A 21,163-nucleotide genomic window follows, 5' to 3' on the forward strand; every position below is an offset into this window, starting at 1 on the left:
TTATTACAAAATTTGATTTATCTCATGTTAATTCTTGTACTAAATTTGGAGTACACAAAATGTGGGGACTCAGCACAAAGTTTTCAATGTACTCTGGCTGTCACTTAACATTTGTGTTGTATTCGGGCATTTATGTGGTAGAAGTTGCTCTTATGTAATTGCTGATACCATTTTTGAGTAACTGCTAATGACTATCAAACTTAGTGAACTGCTGAAACTGACTTTTTTTGTGATTTCCTTTCTATAGCCCCTTTATGGGTTGCTACAAGCAAAATTGCAGCTCATCACACACGCTTATTTTGAGGAGAAAGATTTTTCACAGATTTCCATTCTAAAGGTGAGGATTATTACAATTTTGTATATGGAGATCTCATTAATGAATATGTTAAAAGAAGCGCATTACTTGAGTGTGAGTATTCTCTATGGCTAAACCTCTACCAATATGAGTCTACTTACCAACCAATTGGTACTCTCTTATCATGAGTATAAATGGTGGTTTTCCCCTTGAATTGGTATTCTTACAAATTGTCCCGATAATTACAAGACAAAAAGCTTCAACAAAATATATCTCTTTCAGCAACACTCATGTTCTGTAGACCGAATGACTTAAAGTTCAGTATGCTTCATGTGCCTTTCCCATTCCCCTCACCTCACTTCCCTTTTTGACTCTGTCAGTACATCATCAATCACTGTTCCAACCACATTTCCCTGGAGGATATTGGTTCATTGTTTAAAAATACCCTTTATTGACAACCTTTGTTGTGAATAATCGCTTGGCTTTGGTGGAAACATATCTTACCATGCACATTAATGAAACCTCTCTGTCACACAGTACCTCCTACTGTCTGTTTGCCACACCCAAAATGCCGTAATGGTGCATTTGTCTTTTGTCACAACTCACTTGGGTAACACACTAGAAATTAAGCCTCCCCATTCCTAAGGTCATCACAAAAGTTAAGGATCAGAAAATAAGCACATAAAATTTCCTAATTTGAATCTTCGATCCAAGTTGATAGAAAGCACAAATCAGGTTTCAAGAATTACTATTTATTGCAAGTAATTAGACACAGCTACAGATAAAAAGTATATAATGGCGTATAATGTGACTAATTAAAACTCTGATCCCTTCATAAATTCCCCCTTACATATGCATGTGCACACAGACGAAGTTATGGCAAAGAAAAACTGGGAGCCAGCTGAATGGTTGCTAATCATGTATTGCTAAGATGATGTTTATAATTCTTATGCTGGTCAGAACATCGTTTCTCAGTCATCTTTCTTCAGATACTTCCACTAGTTTGCAAAAGATGCAAGGTGGGTAGTTCACTTGTAAAAGTCTGTGACTTACCAGTTAAAAGTCACAGCTTGCAATAACTGCTGAAGGATAGATGAACTCATTCCTTCAGGTTTAAAATGTGTTTTAACTACAGAGATCAAGAGACAGCACCTGTGTTGCTGGAGGTCAAAACACTTGTCATTGTCTTGTTCCCAACAGATAAAAGGCATTTATCATCGATAATTGGTCAAAAGTCCAAACACTAATCAACTTCTGTTTGCCAATCGGCTGATCTGGTAGCACCATTTTGAGCACTACTATGTCTCATTTTCCTCTGCAAAAATTGCTCATTCTTCTGGAGTAAGTGAGAGTCAAAAAAATAGCTTAGTGCTTTTTTTCTGATAACTAACCAATTGTTCAAATCTGTCTTCCTTGCCTCTTCCAGCCTTTACTCCATCAAAAGGTGAAGATTTATTTGTGTCTAGTATTGAGGCAATTGTTACAGCTGCTTCTGCCAAATTTCTCCCTTCATCTTCTAGCTCACATAGGCTTCTTCCTACCTTTGCCCTGTTTCTTCACCCTTCCTCCCTTCTCCAAGCTTATCTTAATTGTTAGATACAACTTGTATCCCCTTAGTGCCCTTCCTTCTAAGCCAGTGACTACCAAACTTTCCTTCCTGGAATGTTGAAAGTATAAATTACTCCCTTTACTCAAGTATTATCTGTAACTATTTCAGAACCGCCAATCTTACTCCTCTTTAGAAAAAATACTCTTGACCTCTACCCAAAAGCTGTACTTGAAAACTGCAGATCCATCTCCTCATTTTCCTTCTCTGTTTCATCTTTTGTGCAACTTGATACATGAAGACCAGCAATAATGACTGCACATTTATCAAATTCATTCATCAAAGAAAAAAGAATGATCTCTTCTTTCCTTGCTTTGAAATTACACTTCTGAGCTCTTCTGTTCTATCTTCACCTTGTGTGCTTCTAATTCTAAACTCGTCTTTTACATTTCAAATTCAATATCCTGTTTGTTGGCAATAATTTTTGAATTTCTTGTTTCTTAGTTTTTCACATAAATCCTATCTCTTAGTTTGTCAATGGACAAGACTTTTAAAGTATTAAAATGTATCCTACTCTGCTGGAAAAATATACGTGCATCAAAAGACATTTAGGTTAATATAATTTTATTCCAGTGCACAAAACACCTGTACTGGCATTTTAAAAAATTACTTCCCCACTTCCAATTATATTCATTTGTTTATGGTTTCAATGCCAGATGTAAGCACCTAGATGTTTGTTATGATTCAGATTTGAGGGGTGCACTAATTCCATTTTAGTGCCCCTCCACCAGCGGCCATAACAAAGTTTTAAATTTAACTAAACTAGTAGTATGGCTAATAGTATAGGTTTTAGACTGTCAATGTTTTAGTATTCGAAATAAGTCAGTTGGGTTTCTTTGGTCAACAAAAAAGAACAAACAAAACTTATTGAAGCAAACATTATTGACAAAAACAAGGATTAGACTGTGCAAAAGTAAGTATGACTTAGAGTCAAAACTTAACATGGGGCAAATACGGGTAACAGATAAACTTGTCCAGAAACCAACAAAAACATCCCACATCAAACAGTGATCATGATTGATATACCCCTTAGATTTCTCAGTCTGTCTCTTTCGCATTAACTCCTGCCGCCCCACCAAACCAAACCAAACATTAGTGACACATTGGGTCACCAAATCTCCTTACACTTCACAAAGGATTACAATTCTTCGCTTTGGCTAGACTGGCCTTAAAGCTCCCACAAAAACCACTCTGTCGTGGACTATCTCAATGACTGTTTACTTTCTGTTTCTGGGACTGTGCCATTCTGAATCCTGGAAAACTAACATTTCTTCACAAGCCATCTTTTCACAAACAGCAAGCTTCACCACAGCCAGTATTGACCTGAATTTATTTCCTGGGGTGTAATTTGACTCAACTACAAAAAGTAAATAATTACCTCAGCTCACACCACACTGAACTATTATTGTCACGTGGCATTATCTGAGACCCCAGATATCTTTGGACTTTTCTGGAGCCCATATTTTTCAGAGCTGCATACTAAATCCTAAAATAACTACTAAAAACACAAGCCATCCAACTGGTATTAACTTCCCACTGAATCTCTAACTGTTCAGATTCCACATACTTCAGTTGCCTTTTCAGCAATTCAGCTAAACCGTTCTTTTTCGCACAGGGCTCCCTTCTATCTCTGTTTGTCATCTTCAACTAACTGCACTTCAGTGACCACTGAACTGTTTTAAGTAACCTATTGAAAACCGTTCAATCTGCCCAACTCTTGTTCATAGATGATATTGAATGTGACTGATGTTTTGGAACTGTCTGTCCACTGAATGTTGCAATGTTAACTGAGTGACCTTCAGGTTGGTACAACACAAAAGGAATTCATCACACAGTATTAGGAAATCATGATGTTGATGCTTGAAATGTCTTGTCAAAGTAATTGCATCTGTAGTTTTTTTTTTTCTCCATGGCTTGCCTTCTAAGTTTGAAGAAGTGCCTTTTCAGTAACAAAAAATGATCATTCTTTCTTTAATTTTGCTTCTTTACATACGCAAACTTTATTACAAAGTTCAAATTCTTAAGGCTTTGTAGATTTTTGAAGTACAAGTATATTTTGGAAGGCAATGGCCTATTGGTATAATCACTAGGCTGCTAATCCAGAGACCTAGGTAATGTTTTGGGGAGCCAAGCTTAAATACTGCCATGATCAATGGTAGAATTTGCATTCAATAACACATAATCTGCAATTAATAGTCTAATGATGACTATGAAGCTGTTGTTGCTTGTTGGAAAACCCCTCTGGTACACTAATGTTCTTTAAAGCTGGAAACTACTGTCCACACCTGGTCTGGCTTACATGTTACTTCAGACCCACAGCAACGTGATTGACATTATCTGCCCTCTGGGCAGTTAGGGATGAGCAAAGAATGCTGAGCTAGCCAGTGATGCCCATACCCTTTATAATTTTAAAATACTTTAAAATTGCAATAAAATATGCAAGATTGGACAAGTACTTGATATCAGATTTACTGACGTGTTAGAAGAAGGATTTTCCAACACATATTTCATACACTTATACAATGCTTCCAATGCATTGAATCCATAAGCTTGTATTTGGTCTTATTGTAGAATTTAATGCAGATCTTGGAGGTTAAATGTTTTTATATGTTTACTTTTCTAAAATGATTAACTAGGAACTTTATGAACACATGAATAGCTCTTTAGGAGGAAACGCGTTAGAAGGCTCCCAGGCTTGCTTAGGTAAGTGAATCAAAATTGTATCATTTGCATTTGAATAAATAAGATTGGAATCAGGATTTGTTCTATTTATTTTGCTTCAACACAGCAATAGTTTTATTCTTTTCTAAGGACAAAATAAAGGGTTGTTTCAAACAGTCTCATTTATGACGATGGTTTGTGTGGTCTTTAGTCAGTGAAGTATTTAAACTCATTGAGAATCAGTTTCTTTTACTGGACATTAACCAATTCAAAATCAGCCAGTCAACTCATTTTAACCATTTATTTCCACCATTCATATAACATAAATTAAGTATTAAATGTTCAAATTCTGAGTACTGTACTCATGCTGTTTCCTTACATGTGCAGCTCCATCAATGTTAATTTTGGTAGGAGTGACTAACATACAATGAATGTGGAGACCAAGACTCATCTCCTGTGTATGTCTGAATGTTATTTCTTCATGCCCAGTAGAACTAAAAACATCCTTACAATATGACTAGATAGAAAAGGGACCAAACTGCTGGAAACACTGACCTTGGCATTGGATTAAAGATGAGACTTTTCAAGGACTACGTTGGTCAACTCATTCCAATATATTCATGGAAAGATGTGTGTAAATTGCTTAAAACAATATGAAATAGGTTCATCTCTTGTATTTGGTTCCTTCAGCATCATACGTAGCTCCAGTCTGGCAGGTGAACCTTTAGTACGTGGCAAGTTCAGCCGCTAATAGTATGACTGAGCTGGTCTTATTGGTAGGCATTGAAGTCCCCACTAAAAGTACATTTTTTGTCCTTTCTTTTCTCATTACTTCCATAACTAATGCATAGCATGGAGTAATTTAGCAGCTAAACAGTAGCTGTACCTTGTAATTAGGAGCCTTCTATGACTTTGTTAGACCTGAAGACAAAGCACAATTTATTTTTCTTTTTACTGTATCTGTTAGTTTAAAATTCATTTTACTTTTATTTCTTTGCATGTACTACAGCCATCATGATTAAGACCAGGTTTGCAATGTTGTCAATACTGTCAATTACTATGAGAGCTTTCTGACTTCCTTTCACTTCGCTTTTTCGTTAGATAACTTGATATAGTGGGACTGGGCACATCAGTGAATAATCTTGTGAATATAATCCGGAGTATTTCTGGGAGTACAGAAATAATTAACTAAATTACGATGAGTGTGTGCAGATTTCCTGTGCTGAAACTGTGCTGTTAAGATGCTGTATACAAGAGCTCAAGTTATACCACATAATTATTTTAATAGGAGAGCATTTACAGGATGGAGAATAGCTTTGCTGCTGCTACACTTGAAAATATTTGTGGACTAAAAACGGAGTAATGGATATTGGACTTTGTTATAACTGTCTCGTTTTTATGACCTTTGGTTTTTCTGACAAACAGAACTGTTCCGTTCTTATCTGTAGAACATAGAACATAGAAAGGTTCAGCACAGAACAGGCCCTTTGGCCCACGATGTTGTGCCGAGATTTAATCCTAATGTAAAATATAGTAATTTAACCTACGCACCCCTCAACTCACCGCTATCCGTGTGCATGTCCAGCAGTCGCTTAAATGTCCCCAATGACTGCTTCCACCACCACAGCTGGCAACGAATTCCATGCATTCACAACTCTGTGTAAAGAACCTACCTAGCTCATTCATAGTTTGAAATAACTTGTTAGGTTTCTTCTAAACTTCGCTGAAGAAAATAGCCTTCGTCTGCAGCATTGTGAGGTCAATCTTTATCATAGGAAGAATGAAGAGAGGTTATATAAATTAGTTGATAGAATTCTAAAATGGATGCAGAATAGAGACCTAAATCGTTTGGAGCAGGACAAGTTGAGAAGATCATTTAAAAATAAACAAACAAGATCCTTGGTTTTATAAATAGAGGCATAGAATGCAAAATACTGGATATTATAGTAAACTTTTATAAATCACTGTCCAACTTCAGCTTGACAATTATGTTTAATGCTGGGTACTGCATTTTCAAGGGTTTCAAGGTTAATGCTAGGACTAAGAGATTTTAGTATAGCTGTTGGAAAATATTGAACAGGTTGGAGATTTTTTCTTTATAGAAAAAAACTTTAAGAAAATCTACTTCAACTATTAAATTTTTAATTGGATTAGAGAGATGTGGAAGGAATGTTTTCATTTTTGAGAAAATCTAAAGCTAGGGTCGTAAAAACAACATAATTACAAATAAATCCGACAAAAATAAATGTCTTTAATAAGTGGTTAGATTATGGAGCTTGCAATGATGGAACTGGTTGAGTCAAATAGCTTAAATGGTTATAAAAGGAAAGTTTGTAAGTGACGAGAGAAAGAGGATGGGCGGCACGGTGGCTCAGTGGTTAGTACTGCTGCCTCACAGTGCCAGGGACCTGGGTTCAATTCCCACCTCGGGCAACTGTCTGTGTGGAGTTTGCAAATTCTCCCTGTATCTGCATGGGGTTCCTCCTGGTGCTCCGGTTTCCTCCCACAGTCCTGCAGGTCAGGTGAATTGGCCATGGTAAATTGCCCATAGTGTTAGGTGCATTAGTCAGGGGTAAACATAGGGGAATAGGTCTGGGTGGGTTGCTCTTCGGAGGATCAGTGTGGACTTGATGGGCCGAAGGGCCTGTTTCCACACTGTAGGGAATCTAATCTAATCTAAAAAAAAATCTAATCAAAGATATGCTGAAATGAGGTAGACCAAATTGGAAGAGATTTGTGTAGCATGTAAATGTCAATACAGAGCAGTTCATCTGTTCTGTGCTATTTATTCTGTGTTGTAATTTATTGTAAGTCCCAGGGAGGATGCATCGGAAATTTACAAGACTGCAACCAATGATGGAGGACTCAGAAAGAAGATGAGGATTTTGTTTTACATTGTAATATTGTGATATTACATTCAATGCCTGAAAGATAATGGAAGCTGATTAAATTTGAATATATGTTCAAAAGAAAAAACATATTGGAAAAGGACAAAGGAGTGGAACCAGTGGAATACCTCTTTCAAAAAGCCTGCAGAATATAATGAACTGAATACCTTCCTTTGTGCAATATCATTCTATGATTCTTCAACAAGTCTAGTATCCATTAAAGAAAACAGATGGCAAGTTTTCTACTTGTCAAAAGAATAGGAAGAAGTATAGTGAGTTTAGTTTTAGTACTTGTTAATTTTTATCGCAATTATGCTATTATTTAGGAAGGATTAACAGTTGTATTGTCATTTCATATAAATTGGGACTCTGTTTTTAGGTCTGTCTCCACGGGATCTGATTCTCCATTTCAGGCATAAGGTACAGTAGTTCAATAGCAACAATTTCTCCATTGATTTAGTTTGCTTTTGTTTTACTCTTGAAACTGTTTTAATCTTGACATAATGGAAAATGTAACAGTAGCTAGATGTTTAAATGTATGAATTATAAATGGCATTAATTCTGAATTTTTTTTGTGTTCCAAAATGTAGGTTCCTACTTTTGGACAATTTATATGAACTGTTAACAATTACTTTTAAGACATTCTGATGTAGTATTCTAAATATAAGACAATTCCCAGTCTCTGACTTTTCTGCACACAATCTCCACTTTCTTACTTGCGATATTGACTTCAGCCTGTCAGTTTGGGAATATATACTTTAATTCTTAAATCCCAACTCCTATACTCTCCTACCTTGTACAACCCTTATTAGTCTTATGTCCCAGCACTCTCCACCTCCTTATTCTAAACTTCCACGTGGTCTCTTGTTTCAACTCAATGTTTGCACCAGTTATAGCTTTCAAGGACTTTGAGTTTAAAAATCTTAAGCTTAAGTCTAATTCTTTCCACATTACTGCCTCAGAAAATTTCTCAAAGCCTACCATTTCTATTCTGCTTTCAACTGCCTTACCTAATTATCGCTTTTCTCTCTCTCTTAGTATATTTATAAATATACATGTATGTGTGTGTGTGTCTCTCTCTCTCTCACTGTTAAAGTACACAATGATGCTAAAGATAATGAGATTTGACCATTATTAGTTCTTCAGTCAGGCAAAAAAAATTCTACATCAGATGTCTCGCTAATAAAAGTCAAGCATACATTTCAATATTGAAAATTGCTAATTGATCAGAATTAATTTGTAGAAGAGACTCTGGACATTATCTGTAGCCTTTTATTTTCCCTAAACTTGTCATGAAGAGCAAATTTGTACATTCATGATTTTTGAAATATTAATTGTTCCAAAAGGACTAATCTTCTAAATCCACCCTTTTTCATTGTTGTCTAGCTGAGTGAGGTTACCCATCTCTGGTGACACTTCTGCCTATTCATTATTAGCGAGTAGATTTTCTTTCACTCCTACATTGTTACCATTGGAGCCCCACAGTGATGTCTAACAAACAGTTTTAGATGAGCTAAAGTTTTCTTCAATTAAACATTTAGAGGCTTGGATGAAGGAACCAAACATAGTGGTAGTTAAATTTGCTGATGGCACAAAGATGGGTTGGAAAATAATTTATCAAGAGGACATAAAGAGTCAAGAAAAAATTTAGATAGGTTAAGTGAGCACCACGGTCACTGGAATAAGAAAATTGCAGTACAGGTTGTACCTCCCTAACTTAGCACCCTCTGGTCTGGCAACCTCTGTATTCTGGCACCTACAAGAGATGATGTCTGTATACATAACGCAAGTGAAACTCATGAAAGCAAAACCAAAATATGTTAGGCAAATCAAGCTGCCTGATTTGCATAAGAAAACAAACAAAGAAGACTGGTCACCAGCTTTCGACAAGTGCCTGTGTAAATGCGCTACCCATAAATCGAAGGTCACCCTCAGTTCACACAGGGAAATGCCTTTATATAAGTCAGTACCATTAGGATAATAGAAGAAGAATGGAAGTACAGAAGGGAATTGTTTAAAAACTCCCTTGATCGCTGACTCTGACAGGTGACCTCACATGATTCAGCCAATTCTCTGGTCTGGTAAAGGCCCGGTCCCAAGGGTGCAGGATTATGAAGCTACAACCTACTGGAGACACACTGCAGAACTGAATGACACAGAGGAACCTGGATGTGCAGGTGCATGAATGATAAAAGATTGAAGTGCGGGTGTATATGAGGTGAATAGGAAGGAAAATGTAATGTTGCTGTTTACCACAAGAGGAATTAAGTGTGAAATTAAGGAAGTGTTGCTGCAGCTGAACTGGTTCTTAGACTACATCCAGAGTACTGTGTACAGTTTTGGTCTCCTAACTTAAGAAAGGATGTAATTACATTCATAGCAGTTCAGAGAAAATTCATCTGCTGATTTCTGGGATGAAAATATTATCTTATATGAGAGTAATTTGATCAGGATGGGCCTCTGCAAGTAGGAAGTCCTAGTAAGTCCAGTAATGTAGGTAGATCTCTAACAGTCAGAAAAGGGAAGTTATAATGGGGCAACAAAGAAATGGCATAGCAATTAAATGTGTATTTTGGTTCTGTCTTCACAAAGGAGGACATAAATGATGTCCCAAAAACTTTGGGGAGCACAGGATCCTGTGAAAGGGATGTATTGAAGGAAATCAGTATTAATAAGGAAACAGTGTTGGAGAAATTAATGAGGTTAAATCTCCAAGGACTGATGATCTACATCCCAGAGTATTTAAGGAAGTGGCCTTAGAAATTGTGGATGTAGTCACAGTTTTCTTTCAAGAATCTGGAACAGCTCTTCTAGATAGAAGTTTGCCATTGTTACCCCATTATTTAAGTTAAAGTAAGTAGAGAGAAAACAGGGAATATAAATTGTTTAATCTGTCTTCAATAGTGGAGAAAATACTAGAATCCATTATAGAAATTTAATAGCAGAGCACTTTGAAAACAGTGTCAGAATTGGACTGAGTCAGCATGGATTTATGAATGAGACATAATGCTTGACAAATCTACTGGAATTTTTTAAGGTTGTAACTAGTAGAGTTGATAAGGGGTAGCCTGTAGATGTGGTTTACTTGGACTCTCAGAAGGCTTTCAATAAGAGCTTAGCATGTAAATTTAAAGCGCACACATTTGGGGTAGTGTACTGATATGGATTGATGGTTGGTTGATGAAAATTGTTAATTTTATTTTACAGACAGTAATTCTCTTCAAATTAATTCTTTTGGAGAAAAAAGTAAGTAATCCTGGTGACAGCTAATTAGCTGATAGTCAGAAATTTTGCTTGATTGTTTTTATTATTCGTGTTAAAGCAGTGTTAGTATATTTACTTTCTGCTGCAAAGGAGTTCACACACTGCAATAATAAAGCAAATGCGTGTCTATATCTATCGGTATGCAGGTTTGGGATGATTGTGCCATACATTGTGCCATATAATGTCATACTACATATCATCAGTAAAGCAATGAGTGTTTCCAAAAAAAAGTGTTATTGGTGTCAGTAGTGTTATCATCACCGTCAACATTTTTCAGTCACCAGAAACTGAAGTGTTCCAGTAACATATATGCTGTGGCTAGCAGAAGAGGTTCAAGACTGGCTTTGCTGGAGAGAGGCTCATGATTTGACATATGAAAGCTTCTGTATCCCAGCAAAGTATAAGTCAGGACTGAATAGGATCCAACAGCTCTCTAAGAGCTTAGCATCATCAAGGATAAATCAGCCTACTTGATTGGTACCCATGTATCCACCTTCTACTCCCTCCCACCACTGTCAGCAGTGGCTTCAGTTTGTACTACCTAGAAGGATTCTCTGTAACAAATCACCAAGCCACCTTCTGTCACATTTCAGCCTATTTTTTCCAGAAGGAAAAGGGCAATAGGTACCATTATTTCCAATTCTCCAAGTTCCAATTAAGACATAAGTTTGACTTGGACATGAATCAACATTACTTGATTGTGGGTTAAAATCCTGGAACTCCCTATCTGACAATATTGTGGGAACACATTCCCCATACAAACATACATATTAGGTGCAGGAACAAGCCATTTGGCTCCTCAAGTTTACTGTGGTATTTGATAAGGTTGTGACCTCAACTCCTTTCCTGACAAACTATCTCATCAAGAAGTGATGTTACAACACAATTGATGAAACCAACATTGCTTGATGTTTGATGAGTTGATTCATGAAAATAGTGCATAAATCTCAAACACAGAATTCCAAAATTTCAACAAGGTTTGAATCTAGAAATAAAGGTGTGCAGTGCATGAATACAATAAAATAGTTGTTAAACTGTAAAAGAGCAGTCAGATGAGATTTGCATCCATCATGCCATCAGGACAAAATAAGAAAGCTGGGTTTTTGTTTGAATAAACTATTCTCTGAATATATTTACACTAGATCTACTGTGCTTTCATTAGCTGCGTAGTAATTTATCAAATCCATAAATGTTCAGAACTGAATGTTCTAGATGTTAGAAATCTGAATTAAAAACACAAAATGCTGGAAATAATCAGCAGGATGGGCAGTATCTGTGGAGAGAAAACGCACGAATGTTTCAAATCAATGAATTTCATCAGAATTCAAGTTGCTAGGCTGAAATATTAACTGTTCTCTCCATAGCTTCTGTCTGAGCTGCTGAGTATTTCTAGCATTTTCTGTTTTTATTTGGTAGACGTTCAAAATCTTGCACTACCGGATATTATGAGTTACAGCTTTGAATAAAATTGACAACACACAAGGAGTTAATTGACTTTATGTCAGCAGTCCATATATTTGACCTTGTTGCTGCACTCAGCACTTTCACACATTTGTCGGAGGTGAGAGTTACTGGGTTTCAACTTGTAATATCTGCTTGAAAGTTTAAAGAATTCCTACACTTGGATTGTTAATGAGTTTTGAAAAAGTATAACTTGTATCATGTGAATGATAATAAAATGAGAACTATCTTTACAGGTTCTGTTTTATTTGTCACCAGTAAATCGTCTGGTTGGAACCCTGATGACTGTTCTGTCACTTTTTCCAGGTAGGCACATACACATTTGCACCATCAAAAGTGAAGTCAGAACCTTACAAAATACATTGCAGTCAATGTAGTACTTTTGAAATGAAGTAAAAGTAGAGAAACATGACAAAGACTTTGCACATTACAATATCCCAAAAACAGTGATTAGATATGACCAGGTCATCTAGTTTTAGTAATGTTAGTTGAGGAACTAGGAGGACTTCTCAATTTTTCTTCAGAGATCCACTGAGAACACAGTTGGAACCTTGATTTAGCATTCCATGCAAAAGATGGCACCTATGACATTGTAGCATGCCTTGAGTGCTGAACTGAAGTGTCAGTCTGAATTACATGCTCAAGTCTCTGGAGAGCAGATCATGATTTTTTGATTCCATGACTTGAGTGTTGCCATTGAGCCAAGGTTAATTTTTGTGGTGAAGCTAAATTACCAAGCTTTACTATGCAAAACCTTATTCTCTGTAATGTGGGTTCATTTGCAAATTTTGATTTTGGTTACTAACTCTGGATAATGGTTTAGCATTTCAGTTGGATTCTATTCAACTAATAATCTATATTTTTATGATTGTTGTAGGAATGGTAGAACACGGTCTAGCAGATTCATCGCAATACAGACCACGAAAAAGCACATCAGAAGAAGTTGCACTCCAAGAACACGGTTTGAATGCTGAAGATTATGTTTCCATTTCTGTGTCAGACATTTCAAACCCTGCTTCAGAATTCAGTGTAGAGGCAAAATATCCAGGAGGAGATCATCATGAGAAGATAATGGAAAAGGTGGTAACCTTTTCAGATATACAGAGGTCGGAGCACACAGATAGTAAACAACAGCGGCAGTTGCGACCGCCACAGCACATTTCATCCAACTCATCAGAGAGTGACTGGGAAACTTTGGATCCAAGCATTCTTGATGCTGATAATGGGGTAAAGGAAGATGTGTTGGATGAAAAGGATAATTCTGACAAAAAAGAAGCATTTACATCAGATTCCTCAGTTTCCCCAACCTTGCCAATCACAGTGCAACCACAGGCTAACACAGGCCGGACAGTGATCGTCCCAGGGCTAATTTCTGGACTGGAGGAAGATCAATATGGAATGCCCTTAGCTATTTTCACTAAGGTAATTTCTAAAAATATTGCATTTTAACTTTGATTGGAATTCAAGAAGATGTCTGCAAGTTGTCATTTTTGAATGAAGTACTATATAGACTTAAATACTAAAATGGACTTATTCTGAATATTTTTCTAAACCTAGAGGCCAAAAGTGCAATTTAATTAACCTCAATTAAATATTTATCTAAAGCAAGATGAGATCTCTTCATAAGTGTAACAATCTAGCAGTGTTTTGCTAAAATATGGTAAAACTGCACCTTAGCTTGTTCGTCAAAAATTATGTAACAAAATACTTGTATAATTGTACTTCATTGTACATTTTGATAAACAAGCTGATATTTGTATTTCTCTATTTCCTAATACAATTTTAAGTGATTGTATTTTGTCTTTCATGAACATAAGCTTCCTTTTAGGTGATCATGTTTTAGTTTGTTTTGAGGGTAGAGTGTTAGCGGCAAGACCAGCATTTATTGTCAACCTTTGATTTCCCTTGAGAAGTTGATGGGCTGCCTTCTTAAATCACTGTAATCTGTGTGGTTAAAGATCTCCAATGTTCCTGTTAGATAGGAATTTTGACCAAGTGATGATGTTGGAATGTGTGTCTGTGTGCGTGCTTGCTTGTATGTGCACACATGTGTGTCAGGTGGTGGATGTCGTCTCACTGTCGCTGCTGCCAGGACACCCTGACAAGCCATGGCAGTGTATTATGTACATTGAAAGCATACTGCGTACTTTTCTGATGGTGCAGGGAGTACATATTTAAGATTGTGCATTTCTCTGAATGTTTTGTTAAACTGAGATCTGTATGGTCTGACTCCAAGATATGAAAGATCCCATGGCAACATTTCAAGAACAATAGATTTTTTAAGTTCTCCAGTGTGCCTTGATCAACGTTACATCACAACCAGCATCATTAAACCATTATAGTTAATTCTGATGGAAGGTTATCTACAATTATACACTCTACATCTCTTTCCACGGTAGCTGCCTGACCTAAGTATTTCTGACATTTCTTTTTTATTTTAGATTTCCAGCATCTGTGGGCCTATCATGGTTATTTTAAATAACTGTTGCTATTTGTGTGAGCATATTGTATGTAATTTGATGCTCCCACACCCAACATTGTAACAGTAACTAATTTTCAAATGAGCTGTTTTGATTGTAAAGAACTTTGGGATATCTTAAGGTCATTAAATGGACCATAGAAATACAAGTTCTTTGCTTAAAAATAGTTAAGACTTTCACCCTGTCTGAGATGGTTCAAAACTCAACATTATTCTGATGAGAGAAAATTTAAAATAGCATTCATTGTGTTATTCAGGGTGGGGAATAAAGAAGATATGCTGCCTTCATGGTTTTGTGGTGGACTTGTAACCTAGAGACTGCTTGGAGACAAAGACATCTCTACATTGCGTAAACCCTCAGAATTGTATGGTACTATATTGTGCAAAGTGGAATACTGACACATTTATCAACTCAAGACTGGGCGTCCATGCGGCACCATGTGTTGTAATTAGCTCCAGAATTGTACTCTAAACACAATCTGCAAACTCATGGTATGGCATTTCTTCCACTGTACTATTGTCATCAAGCTAGACGATTAACCCAAGTTCAATCAAGAGTGCAGGAGGGTACGACAGGAATAGAACCAGGCAAACCTATAAATGTTGTGTCAATCTGGTGAAGCTACAAAACTAGACTACTTGCATGCCAAACAGCATAAGTAACAAGTGATAGACAGGACCAAATGATTCCACAACCAATGATCTAAGCTCAGTGGGTATGCAACATCTAGTCATGAATGGTGGTGACCAATTTAACTATTCACTGGAGAATATCCCCAGTTTCAATGACAGAGGAGGCCTGCCAAGGGAATAATCCATCTCAACTTCTCCAGGTGTCCCCAGTATCTCAAAAGCCAGTCTTCAGCCAATTCACTTTGTTCTATGTGATCTCAAGAAACAATTATACATGCTGGATACTGCAAAGATGGTGGGTCCTGATAACATACTAGCAAAATGCTCAGAACTTGCCAAACACTGGCCAAGCTTTTCGAGTGCAGGTACAACACTGGCATCTGCTTGAAAATGTGGAAAATTGCCCAGGAATGTTAGAATCCTAAAATTAGAATTCTGTATACAAAAATCAGAATAAGCCAAACACATCTAGTTACACCTCCTCTGGCTACTCTTGATCAGAAGTAGAGTGATGGATGGTGTCAACATCATGCTATCATTAGTTATCATGCTATTTAGCAATAGTCTGCTTACCTATGTTTATTTTGTGTTCCACAAAGGCCATTCAGCTCCTGACTTCACTACAGCCTTGGTTCAAATGTGGATAAAAAAGCTAAATTCCAACTGTGAAGTGAGTGACTGCCCTTGACACTGCACTTGACCAAATGAGGCATCAAGCTGCCCTAGCAAAGCTAGATTCAATGGGACTTGGGAAAACTCTCCATACTGAGGAAAATGGTTGTGATAGTTGGATGTCTTAGCTCGAAGGAGATCTCTGCAGACGTTCCTCAGGGTAGTGTCCTAGGCCTAAACCACATCAGCTGTTTCATTGATGATCATCCCTCCATCATAAGGTCAGAAGTGGGGATGTTCACTGATGAATGTGCAATGCAATATGATTGCATTCCTCAATACTGAAGCAGTCCAAATCCATGTGTAATAAGACCTTGCCAATATTCAGGCTTGGGTTGACAAGCACTAAGTAACATTCATGCCATAAGTGCCAGGCAATGACCATTTTCAACATCACCTCTTGATATTGAATGGCATTATCATCACTGAATCCTCCCCAAATATCAACATCCTGGGAGTTACCATTGACCACAAACTGAACTGGACTAGCCATATAAAACCTTGGCTCCAAGAGCAGGCCAGAGGCTAAGAATCCTGAAGAGAGTAACTTACTTCTTGATGCCCCAAAGCCTGTCCACCATCTACAAGGCACAAGTCCAAAGTGTGATGGACTTGCGTGGATGAGAGCAGCTCCAACAATACTCAAGGAGCTAAAACATAGAAAATAGGAAAAAGTAGTCTATTCAGCCATTTGAGCTTGTTCCACCATTCATTATGATCATGACTGATCATCCAACTTAGAAACCTGTTTCTGTTTCTCCCCCTTATCCTTTCATCTCTTTCGCACCAAGTGCTATAACCAACTCATTCTTGACATCATGAATTATTTTGGCCATCACTGCTTTCTGTGGAAGCAAAGTCCACAGGCTCATCACTCTGTGGGTGAAGAAATTTGTCCTCATTTCAATCCTAAATGGTTACCCTGTTTCATTAGACAGTGACACCTGGTTCTGGACTCATCTATCATCAGGAACATTCTTCCTGCACGTACCCTGCCGAGCGCTGTTAGTATTTTATAGGTTTATATGAGATCCATCTTCAGTCTTCTGAATTCCAGCAAATTTATCCTCCTGCCATCCCAGTAATCAGTATTGTATACCTTCAATGCACTCTGTAGCAAGAACTGTATTCCAGCTGTGGTCTTACCAACATCTGTATAATTGTAGTAAGACATCCTTTGTCCTATACATAATCCTGTCACTATGAAGGGCAGCATACCATTTCCCTCGATCACCTGCTGCACCTGGATACTTCCCTTCACTCACTGTTTTACAAGGGCACCCAGGTGTTGTTGCATATTCCCCTCTCTCTATTTGTAGCCATTCAGAGAATCTGCCTTCCTGTTTTTGCTCCCAAAGTGGATAACCTCACATTCATACACATTATACTGTATCTGCCACGCATGTTCCCACGTGCTTGTGGGAAGCTTGTCCAAATCACACTGAAGCACCTCTGAATCCTTCTCACAGCTTACTATTATCCAGGCACCAAGTCCACAAACTTTCACTCATGCCTCCACCAATGCTCAGTAGCAGCAGTGTGTACCATCTACAAGATACAATGCAGAAAATTACCACGGCTCCTTAAACAGCACCTTCCAACCCATGACTACTGGGCAGCTGATATATGGGAAAACTACTACTTGCAAGTTCACTCCAAACCACTCACCATCCGGACTTGGAAATATGAAGCTATTTCCTCAGTGTTTCTGGTTCAGAACCTTGGAAGTCCCTCCCTAACACCATTTGGTGCACATAAACCAAATAGAATGTAGTGATTCAAGAAGACAGATCACCACTACCTTGGGCCACCACCACCACTCAATGGGCAATAAATGCTGGTCCACCCAGCAGCACCTACATTCCCTGAACAAATTTTTTAAAAGGCTGTGTGGAAGAGATTGGCAGGTTGGATTCAGCTTTGATAACAAACCTTTTATCTTGAGTTATGCTGCTTTTACATGCTTGGCTATAGTTGATTTCATTTTGTTCAGAACCAGACTCTCATTCAACACTATAATTAACTACGATCATCTCAAGTAGAGGACATAAAGTAACACTGCCTTTGTGTTTCCAATCTGTTAAGGGTAGCCATCTTCATACTTTTAGATTCAAAATTCTCTTGTCAATATTTACACTTAAACTTTTTCCTTCATGGTACTCTTTTCAATCTCCGTACAGTCAGTGGAGAGGCAGCACAGACATACTCTCCCACCTTTAGAAGCTTAAAAACATGAACACTTTGTGCTCTTATAAAGTTTGCCTAAGTGGAAACTAAGGGTTCTTTTGATTCAGGAGGAAGTTCTGTAATCTGCAACTAGTTGCAGACCATAGAGATATAATGATGGGGAATCTTTCCAGCTGCACTTTCTTCATTCTGTGGTTTATTTCCTTCATGATAATAGACAAACTGAAGTTGAATTGATTGGATACAATTTTGTAACTGCATATATATAACATCGAAATTAGGAGCAGAAGGAGGCCATCTGGATTCTCAAGCCTGTTTCCAGTTTAATAAAATCTTGGTTGATCTGATTTTGTCTCTATTCTACTTTTCTCTCTGACCCTCCTTTACCTCTTAATTCCCTTAATGGTCGAACATCTCTGTATCTGATTCACTCTTTCTTATGTTAGAGTCCTTTTATTTGCTTTCCATTGCTATTGTTATTCTAATTTCTAAAGAATATTCAATGACTGACATGATTTATGTTTTCTTACAGGGTTATCTTTGTTTACCATACATGGCTTTGCAGCAGCATCATCTTCTGTCTGATGTCACTGTCCGTGGGTTTGTTGCTGGGGCAACAAATATCCTTTTTCGCCAGCAGAAGCACTTGAGTGATGCAGTTATTGATGTAAGTGCAGAATTCTGGAATGTAATTTGGTTTGTGGCTTTAAATTGACTTTCTGGCTAACAGCACAACAATGAACATTCCATAAATTGTAGACTATTACCTTAATTGTAGAACAGTTCAGTAAAAGTCTGTAGTGAATATAGTAAACTTTGATAGGCCAGTGGCCGTCTGTAAATTGGAAGATCCTTCAGGTTTAGATAAAATCAATCATATGTTTTCATGTGGTTCTGCCTTTATATTAGTTAATGCTTATGATATGAATCCAGCACCTAATATCTACTTGCTCTTCGTTATCCACTGATTCGCTTCCTGTGGATCCATGTACTTGTGAAGTCGGCTTCAGGACCTTTTTTCAATTCCCACTGACACATGATCCTTTGTGGTGCAAAGGAGTGATTTCCCATTTTGTTTTTGTTGCCTGCAGGATGTCTGAGCCCTTGTCCCCCACAGGTAGAGGATTTGCAAATACTACTTTATGGCTTGATAAAATGCAAGTGATGAAATGCTACACTAGTCAGCTAATTAGTTTCACTGGTCAATGATCAGCAATTTCAATTAAGTTCTAGCTTTTAAGTATTTAAAATTAAAGAACCTATTCACAGATTGATCCTTGTTCCTGGTACAGTAAATGGTTAGTTTCAATCCAATGCCAAGATGCAGTGATAGATTTTTAATATTTTTGTCAATATGAAATATAGAAATTGAGAACTTTTTTTAAGGTCAGTTTGTACCAAGCATCCACAAATTGTAAATAAATATTCTTCCTCATTCATTCGCTCTTTACATCCATATACAGTAGTGCCTCGACTTACGAACTTAATCAGTTCCAGGACCCGCTTCGTGAACCGAATCAATTTTTCCCATTGTTTGGATAGCGTAAGAATGCTTGGACGGCTGTTCACAGCGCATGCGCCAAAGACGAACTGAATGAGATCACACGGGGCCTGAGAGCTTTTGCGTTCAACAAGCGTGTAGCAAAGCAGAATAATGAAACCATGTGGTCGCACACGGGCTTTTTGCGTTCGTACCTTCGTTCGTACCTTGAATTTCGTACGTACGTTGAAGCAAAATTTTATGTACAATCCTGTCCATAAACCAATTTGTTCGTGAACGGGGTCATTCGTATGTCGAGGCGCTATTGTATATGTTTTACTGCTATCTAGAAAAAAACGTATGGAAATGCTGTTACTTTGTGAAATGTGCAACCAGGTGAGAGGCTGTCAGTTTTCTTTTTCAAGGCCTTGTTAATAAGAATGTAAGAAATAGGAAGAAGAGACCATATATTCCTCTTTTCTACTCTGCCATTTAGTCTACTCGTGGCTGATCATCACTCCCCATATCCCTTGTCTGGGCCTTTTTGTCATGATAGGAAACACGTAATTATGTAGAACTTTCCAAGTCTTCAAAATGAATTGCTTTTGAAAATTAGTAACTTTTGTTAGGTAGGCGAGTGCATCAACTAATTTGCATATATAGCTAGGTCCCAAAAGTACTCCTGAGGTGGTCAGCCAGTTGAAATAGATCTGTTAGTTGTCAGGTAAAATTTCCATTGGAATATCAGAATAGAATTACCCTCGACTTAGGAGTGCAGGTCTATAGTTCTTTGGAAGTGGAATCTTGGGTAGACAGGGTGGTGAAGATGATGTTTGGCTTCATTGGTCAGTGCATTGAAAATAGGAGTTGGGATGTCATGTTATGACTGTACAGGACATTGGTGAGGTCAATTCTAGAATACTGCATTCAGTTATGGTCTCCTTGCTATAGGAAAGATATTCTTAATCTTGAAAGGGTTCAGAAAAGATATACAAGGACGTTGCCAGGTTTGGAGGTTTTGAGCTATAGGGACAGGCTAAATAGGCTGGGGCTATTTTCCCTGGAGCTTCAGAGCTGAGGACTGACCTTGTAGAGGATTATAACATCATGAGAGGCATGGATAGCCAAGGTCTTTTCCCCACGATAGGAGAATCCAAAAATAAGAGGCAAAAGGTTTAAGGTGAGAGGGGAAAGACCTAAAAGGGACCTGAGGGGCAACTTTTTCACGTAGAGGGTTGTGCTTGTATGGAATGAGCTGCCAGAGGAGGTGGTGGTGGATACAACTACAATATGAAAAAGGTGACTAGATGGGTGCATGAATAGGAAGGGTTTAGAGGGATATGGGCCATATCCTAGCAAATGAGACTAGATCAGTTTAGGATATCTGGTCAGCGTGGAGAGTTGGACTGAAGGGGCTGTTTCCACGCTGTACAACTCTGTGACTCAATGCCGTTTTCAACAGTCCTTGGATGTTTGCATTGACCTGAGAATGACTTTGTGGGCCATGAGACCCTATGCCTGTTTTTCACAATTTCCT

At 37.7% G+C, this 21,163-nt stretch overlaps 1 protein-coding gene across 1 annotated transcript in view; it reads left to right on the plus strand.

Annotated features, from left to right (window-relative positions):
• The window catches only part of avl9 (AVL9 cell migration associated), a 95,724-nt gene that overhangs the window by 32,416 nt on the left and 42,145 nt on the right, over positions 1-21,163 (plus strand). The window contains exons 5-11 of the mRNA XM_043688809.2: positions 248-337; positions 4,538-4,604; positions 7,830-7,870; positions 10,658-10,696; positions 12,412-12,481; positions 13,053-13,597; positions 18,679-18,813. Coding sequence (XP_043544744.2) covers positions 248-337; positions 4,538-4,604; positions 7,830-7,870; positions 10,658-10,696; positions 12,412-12,481; positions 13,053-13,597; positions 18,679-18,813 — 987 coding nt within the window. The remainder of the gene's footprint in view (positions 1-247; positions 338-4,537; positions 4,605-7,829; positions 7,871-10,657; positions 10,697-12,411; positions 12,482-13,052; positions 13,598-18,678; positions 18,814-21,163) is intronic.

The sequence above is a fragment of the Chiloscyllium plagiosum genome, unplaced genomic scaffold (genome assembly GCF_037043375.1).
Source record: "Chiloscyllium plagiosum isolate Xiang-an unplaced genomic scaffold, Cpla_swu_hap1 HiC_scaffold_4, whole genome shotgun sequence".
Taxonomy (NCBI): domain Eukaryota; kingdom Metazoa; phylum Chordata; class Chondrichthyes; order Orectolobiformes; family Hemiscylliidae; genus Chiloscyllium; species Chiloscyllium plagiosum.